Source organism: Myotis davidii, unplaced genomic scaffold (genome assembly GCF_000327345.1).
Source record: "Myotis davidii unplaced genomic scaffold, ASM32734v1 scaffold2091, whole genome shotgun sequence".
In the NCBI taxonomy this organism is placed as follows: domain Eukaryota; kingdom Metazoa; phylum Chordata; class Mammalia; order Chiroptera; family Vespertilionidae; genus Myotis; species Myotis davidii.
The window spans coordinates 157,252-165,141 of record NW_006282603.1 but is presented as its reverse complement, the minus strand read 5'-3'; the positions used below and the strand labels follow the sequence as shown (position 1 = coordinate 165,141).

The 7,890-nt window shown below is 51.1% G+C and overlaps 1 protein-coding gene across 5 annotated transcripts in view; it reads right to left on the bottom strand.

The window, feature by feature from the left end:
• MTHFS (5,10-methenyltetrahydrofolate synthetase (5-formyltetrahydrofolate cyclo-ligase)) overlaps window positions 1–7,890 on the bottom strand; it is an 88,478-nt gene that overhangs the window by 32,937 nt on the left and 47,651 nt on the right. For 2 of the 5 annotated variants that reach the window (XM_015560600.1, XM_015560592.1), the window contains exon 2: window positions 2,823–3,084. In XM_015560600.1, coding sequence (XP_015416086.1) covers window positions 2,823–3,030 — 208 coding nt within the window. In that variant the 5' untranslated portion in view covers window positions 3,031–3,084. Of the gene's footprint in view, window positions 1–2,822; window positions 3,085–7,575; window positions 7,631–7,664; window positions 7,854–7,890 lie in introns of those variants that run through there. The other 3 variants (XM_006753140.2, XM_015560587.1, XM_015560594.1) reach the window with 3 other exon arrangements.

Here is a 7,890-nt window from a genome sequence, read left to right as displayed (position 1 = left end):
TGGGGAACCTTGGCTTCCTCCATCACTGGAGCAAGCAAGCCTCCTGCTTGCTTCAGCTGCATGGCTGCTGGCCGCCATCTTTGTTGGCAGTTAACTTGCATATTGCCCCGATTAGCTAATGGGAAGCATAGCGGAGGTATGGTTAATTACCCTTTTTGTCTTTTATAAGATAGGATGCCTACCTCATTCTCTTCAAATGCCTGCGACCTTGCTTCTTGGAAACACAGAAGAGCTGTGTTACGGTGGCGTGCACCTGGTCTACGGATGCAGGACACAGAGTGCACCTTTGGTGCCTAAACATCTGGCAAAGTACAAGACTGGGTAACAGAAGTTCTAGTAGCAAAGATGGTGGCCCCCCACTCCTGTGAGCCCGGGACCCCGTTCCCTGCCACCCCGACAGATGACAGATTTGTAGGTTAGGTGTCACACTGGGAGGGGGATAAATCTGTGCTGGGGGTCCTTTGCAAGCACTTAAATCTTAGCCCCAATATCCGCTTCTGGGCAGGTGTGAGGCGCGGCATCACACAACGGTCCTCTTAGCTGCGCTCGCTCTCAGCTCTGCGACTGCTCAGTAATTAAATCACCAAGCAGCTGCTGGCCAGGGAACAGCATGTGTAAAGGCCCAGAAGCAGCAAAAGCAAAGGGGAGTGGGAAAATGGGAGACGTTCAGAGTGGCTGGAAGTGGGGGAGCAGAGAGATGTCAGAGTAGAAGAATAAGCAGGACCCAGACAGGAAAAGCCTGGGGAAGGCGTGTTTACTTCCACCGAAGGCCGGCAGGAAGTCACTGAAAGGCCTCCACGGGGAGTGCGGGGGTCAGGTGTGTGCGTTAGAAATCTCGTCTCCATTATGGTGCAGATAATGGATGGAGAGGAAGGAGAGGAGGCAAGACCTGGGAAGGAAGGGCACTTAGGAGGCTGCTGCCATAGCCAGACAAGAGAAGCTGGCGGCGGACGGCAGTAGCAGCAGTGGGGTGGGCAGGAGTGGACGGGTTCAGTAAATAATCGGGAGATAAAATCATCAGGACTGCGGCCGGAGACCACCTATCGTCTTCACTAGCAGAGAAGCGTAGAGACCCCCAAAGCTAGTGACCTTGGAAGCCCTAGCTAAGGTCGGCGCTGTGCACCACCCAGTTAATCTAGGGACCACTCAATTAATCTAGATAATGGTAGCTGAAGCAACCTCCCTACCTTTAAGCATGTAAATCCTTATTGATAAGATAGTCTGCCTATTACTGGAAATTGCCTGTGGGTGAGCTCATCTGTGTGTCATTGAAACCTCCTTACCCTAGGGCTACCCCAGATCAAATAAAAGGTTGGAGCGGCCTGAGCATCAGTGGAAGTCCCTCTCCTTGAGTTGGACTTTTCCGCCTGGCTCCCCAACATTTCCAAATTGTCTCGTCTCTTTTCTCTCATTTGTGTGCGGCTCCTCTTCCAGACCCCGAACCCTGAACCATGCGGAACGTGGAGGGAAAACACACTCGACAGACCGCCCTGGCTGGTTCAGCTCAGTGGATAGAGCATCGGCCTGCGGACTGAAGGGTCGGGGGTTTGATTCCGGTCAAGGGAACATGCCCGGGTTGTGGGCTCGATCCCCAATAGGGGGCATGCAAGAGGCAGCTGATCAATGATTCTCTCTCATCATTGATGTTTCTGTCTCTCTCTCCCTCTCCATTCCTCTCTGAAATAAATAAAAATATATTTTAAAAGACAATAACATAAAATGAAATCATCAGGACTTGGCAGCAGACCACACGGGGAGCATGAGAGAGGGGAGTCGGCGACGATCTCCAGGTTTCTGGCCTGGTCAGCTGGGTGGCGGTGCTACCACGCACGGAGAGACACGCGAGTAGGGTTCAGGGGGATGTGATTCCGGTTGGAACACGCTGTATCTGAGATGCCCACAGAGCATCCAGGGAGAGAAGCCCAGAAGGGAACGGACAGGTCTGAACGGGAGACCTAAATGCTTGTCAGCATGAATGGCAATGTGATCATCACTATACAGACCAGAACTGAAACCACGGGAAATAATAAAACGATGCAGGGGAGCCCTAGCAGGCTGGGCTCAGTGGACAGAGCGCTGGCCCCCGGACTGAGGGTCCCGGGTTCGATTCCGGTCAAGGACATGCACCTCAATCCTGGCTCCTCCCCAGCTCTGGTCAGGGCTCGTGTGGGAGACAATCGATGTGTCTCGCTCACACTGATGTCTCTCTCTCTGTCTCTTCCCCTCCCTTCTACTCTCTCTAAAAATCAATGGGAAAAAATACCCTTGGGTGAGGATTAGCGACAACAAATTCAGGGAAAATGTGTAAGATTAGGGCAAGAGTATTAGCGACAACAAATTCAGGGAAAATGTGTAAGGTTAGGGCAAGAGTTTTTTGTGTTTTTTTTTAATTGTACCCTTCAGTCCGCAGGCCGACGCTCTACCCCCCTGAGCCACACTGGCCAGGGCAGGGCAAGAGTCTTTCTTTTTTTTAATATATTTTATTGCTTTTTACAGAGAGGAAGGGAGAGAGATAGAGTTAGAAACATCGATGGGAGAGAAACATCAATCAGCTGCCTCCTGCACACTCCCTACTCCCACACCGGCCAGGGCAGGGCAAGAGTCTTAATACCTTACTAGATTATTATAGCTGACTCTCACGGCTTACAGAGGGCACCCCAAGTCAGGCAATGTGGGTGTCGTGGAATACAAGTAGAACACAAATTTGTCCCGACAGGGAAAGCGACCCCCAAAGACCCAAACATCACCCGCGGCACAGAGGTCTAAGAACTCATCACAGTCTCCCAGCACCGAGCATGTCAATCCCGGTGCCGCGTGCTCACCTGTCGACAAGGCGTCCTCCCGCGCCTCGTCCTCGCCGGGCTGAGGAATATTCCAGGATGTTTTGGGAAGCGAAGCGATCTCCTCGGGCGACGCCAACCTCACCATGTCCATGTGGTTGCTCTGGAACCGGTACCGGGGGATAAAGCAGGTCTTGCCGCGGCGGAAGATGTCCTTGATGATCTCGTCGGTCTCGATTTCGTCCTGCATGCTCAGGAAGATGGAGATTCGCTGGGACTTCTGGTACTGACTGTGGGCGATCACCTGCATGGGAAACGCAGGCCATGGTATTTGCCAAGATTACACTTTTAAAAATCAGTGACTCCCCTTAACAGCTTCAACATTTTCTCCCATGTTCAACTTCCTTCTTTTTTTTAAATATATTTTATTGATTTTTTACAGAGAGGAAGGGAGAGGGATATCGAGCCAGAAACATTGATGAGAGAGAAACATCGATCAGCTGCCTCCTGCACACCTCCTACTGGGGATGTGCCCGCAACCAAGGTACATGCCCTTGACCGAATCGAACTCGGGAGAGGACATGTACCTCCATATTCACTTTAATTGTTCATCGAGCAGGAAAAGGGGGCTGAGCTCTGCTTCACGGAAAAGTTAATCTCAGGCCCTGACCGGTGTGGCTCAGTGGATAGAGCGTCGGCCTGCGGACTGAAGGGTCCCGGGTTCGATTCCGGTCAAGGGCATGGACCTGGGTTGCAGGCACATCCCCAGTGGGGGGCGTGCAGGAGGCAGCTGATCGATGTTTCTAACTCTCTATCTCTCTCCCTTCCTCTCTGTAAAAAAAAATCAATAAAATATATTTTTAAAAAGTTAATCTCAGAACTTCCCCAGACTCAGAGGTAGCTCTTAGCTCCCTTTCTTTCCCTCCCTTTTCTGTTCCCCCTTGTTCTGCAAGCTAAGGAGAAAAAGACACCGCAAACGTGGCTTACAGGGATGACTGGTAGCAAGACACGGGTTCACAAAGGCAAGTTTTCCTGACAAAAGGGGGCCACACAGAAGTTAAATAAGCAGAGCACCCCGAACCACGGCTAAGGAAGGAAATCAACTCCACCGTCTGAGAAGCTACAAAGCGTTTAGCTGAAACAGGCAAAGCAACCGTAAGAGAAATTCAGACCTAGGACGGCAGACTGGGAGGTTATGCATCTTTGTGCTCTTAAAGGCAAATGTAGAAAATCAAGAGCTGAATACGTAGTCATGAACATCAGTTAAGGTTCAGTGTGAGAGCTGGCTGGTGTGGCTCAGTGGATAGAGAGTCAGCCTGCAGACTGAAGGATCCCGGGTTCTGCAGACTGAAGGGTCCCGGGTTCGATTCCTGGTCAGGGCACATGCCTGGGTTGCGGGCTCGATCCCCAGTAGAGGGCGTGTAGGATGCAGCTGGCCTATGATTTGCTCTCATCATTGATGTTTCTCTCTCGTTCCCTCTCCCTTCCTCTCTGAAATCATAAGAGTACATTTTTTTAAAAAAGAAATTCTTATGGCCTATCTAATTCCAGGGGACATCCAGGAAAAGAACACCCCTGCTAGTCTCTCAGCATGGCACTGGTGTCTCCGTCAGACAGGGTGTTCGGGCAGTCACACCACTGCTTTACCTGAAAACAAACCTACTGAACTATGAATGTTGCCAGGTGGGTTCTAGACTTACGGGGTGAGCCCTTCACAGGTTATATAACGTCTATATAAGCTGTGTTGTACACCTGCAACGAATATAATAAACTAGTGGCCCAGTGCACGAATTCGTGCTCACTGAAAGAGTAATTAGAAGAAATATTTCAATACTAGAGGCCCAGTGCACGAAAATTTGTGCACTCATGGGGGTCCCTCAGTCCAGCCTGCGCCCTCTCGTAGTAGGGGACCACTCGGGGGGGATGTCCACCTGCTGGCTTAGGCCCACTCCCCAGAGAATCGAGACTAAGCTGGCAGTCAGACATCCCTCTGGCAGCCTGGGAGCCCTCCTCCTTAGCGCTGCAGAGGAGGCGGGAGAGGCTCCTACCATTGCCGCTGGATTTTTTGCTTTGAGTTGCGAGCTAAAATTCAAGTTACGAGCAGCTTCAGATACCCCACCGCTAGCTGGCGCAGCGCACGTCACCGTGAACGCCACACATCAGCCCAGCATCACACATCTCACTCGTTCACTTTTGATTTGACATACGAGTAATTTGAGTTACAAGCTCTATCACAGAACGAATTAAACTCGTAAGTCAAGGCCCCACTGTATAGGATTGCTATTCGCCCTTTATAATAGAAGCGTCAACCAAATTCACAATCAACAATGACAGATGGAAACACGCACGTGTGGTTGGTGCCAGCGAGCTTTATGTGTATTGCACATGCGTGAGTGGACAGAGCCTCTTATAGATATAAACTTGCTTAATTTGACCTGCTTTCTGATGTAGCTAAACTTTTTCCAGCCCAGTGAAGCAGCCCAACTTCTCTTATAGGTAACTGTTAGCAACACAGCAGTAAAAACCAACATGAAGCAGATTATTATTGTAGATCACGCAGGGGGAACAAAGGGTGAAATATTTCACTGCAGCCGCGTTTGACTATAATCTGCGCACTGAGAAAACCTGAAGTCATTTTCAAGGTCCACCATTTCTTGCTTCTTTTCAGTTGGGTCATGTTTCTCAGCTTTCTAAATCTCTGTTTTCCAGCTAATGAAAAGAAAATAGGATTCCACCGAGTCTCCTATCTACCTTTCCAGGACTTCCGTGAGGATCACATGAGAGGCAGGGAAAGCACCTCACAGACATTTGGTTAAAGTGTGAAATGTGTGCACCTGGCTATGAAGCAAGTCAGCTTCCTGGGTTTACAAAACTGCAAGGAGGCTAGTCGCTAGGGAGGGGAAGCCGAGTATTGCTACGTGATGTCATTACCCGGACGGACACTTAGCATATTAGCCTTCTATATATATAGATGGTCTGTCGCTAGGGAGGGGAAGCCGGGCGTTGCTACGTGATGTCATTACCTGGACAGACACTTAATATATTAGCCTTTTATATATATAGATGGTCTGTTGCTAGGGAGGGGAAGCCGAGTGTTGCTACGTGATGTCATTACCTGGACACTTAGCATATTAGCCTTCTATATATATAGATGGTCTGTCGCTAGGGAGGGGAAGCCGGGCGTTGCTACGTGATGTCATTACCTGGACACTTAGCATATTAGCCTTTTATATACAGTGGGGCCTTGACTTATGAGTGTCCCAACTAACGAGTTTTTTGAGATACCAGCTGTCTCTCGGCCAATTTTCTGCATTGAGTTGATAGAGTAATTTGAGTTAACGAGCTCCTTAACGAGCTCGGTCTCGGAAGGAATTAAACTCGTAAGTCAAGGCCCCACTGTATTACAATATTCAAGGGACTATTGGAGTTGTTTGTAAAATAGTGCATGTGATCTAATAACAAAAGTGGTTGATTCTGTGTCACAAGTGCTTCAGGGTTTTAACTTCATTTGTGTTTTGCAGAAGACTCAAATAGCTTGTGTTAAAATTCTTATATACTACAAACGAGGTTTATGTCTAGAAAATCAATTTGAAAACAAATTCTCCTTCTTGCTCATTATAAAATTTTCTCCTTTTTATCTTTTCAGTCTTTCCAGTATTCTGTTTTTACCTTTTATTGTTTTTAAGCTCAATTGTTCTCTGCAGTGTCATTTTTGCCTACCTTCCCTTTTCCTTGTTGACTTTTCTTGTGTCAGTCCCAAGCCCCCACAGCCACCGTTTCCAGGCTGACCATGGGGGGCGGTGGCAGGGCCTGCGTCCCACTCGGGGGAGGCCGCGTGTTGCTTTGTGGGTGCCAGGTCCGTGCTGCCATTTCTCTGTACATGGCCAGTGCGTGTCGCGGCAGCTCCTGCGTGGAGCGTCTGCCCCCTGGTGGTCAGTGCGCATCATAGTGACCGGCTGGTCGGTCGGACACTTAGCATATTAGCATTTTATATCTATAGATCGTGGCAGCTGTGGTTGAAGAAATACATTTTTTTTTAAATTGCTAATATCTGCTCTGGCCAGTGTGGCTCGGTGGATAGAGCGTCGGCCTGCGGACGGAAGGGTCCCGGGTTCGATTCCCGGTCAGGGCACAGGCCCGGGTTGCGGGTTCGATCCTCAGTGTGGGGCGTGCAGGAGGCGGCCGATCCATGATTCTCTCTCATCATGGATGTTTCTCTCTCTCTCCCTCTCCCTTCCTCTCTAAAATGAATAAAAATATATTCTTTAAAAAGTTACTAATATTTACGTGTTGGCGGGAGGTGGATTTTTCCCTGGTGTCCCCCCAACACCAGCCCCCAACGCCCTCAGAACGCGACTTCCTGGCCGACCAACCAACCCCCGACCAGTCAACACCCTGAAACACGGGATGTCCCCCCAAAACGCATCTGCACGTCTAAGGCGGCTCCCTGAGTGCTTCTTTTCATACGTAAACCCCCTTGGAATTAGTGAGTACTCAACTGTGTGTGTGTCCATTTCAGGGGGACACCCTGTCTGTCTGTCAGGAGGCCACGGTGAGAGGAACCAAGGGAACGTGTGGAACCCCCAGACGGGGCACCCCGCTCACCCCCGCCTGGCTCCCCACTGTGCTTCCCACCATTGTGGGCGGCGGGAGAATCCATGTTTTCTCTCATTAACCCGGAAAAGCACGTCCTGTCACCGCGGCCCGGACTAGCACTAGGCCCGGGCAGCCTTAGGTCAGGGGAGCCTGCACCCCGACTCTCCCGCCCTTTGGCTAAGAAGAGGGACCTCCTCACCTGGGGTTGCCGACCTCGAACGCCAACCGACCCACCGAAGGCACCTCAGCGAGGGCCGCCCCTCGCCCCCCAGGGGTGTCTGTGCGCACCTGCTCCCGCCTCAGCACCAGCGTTGGCCCCACGGAGGCCATCTCGTCGCCGCACCGGCCTCCGCGGGAACAGGGCGCCGCCGCTCCGCCCTCTCACCGCCATCCTCACAGCCGCCTTCCCTCGGGGCCTCGCGCCTTCCAGCGCCCAGACACGCTCTGAACGACGTGAGCGTGCCGGAGGGGACGTACGCACGCACGCATGCACGCACGCACGCACGTCGTGGGT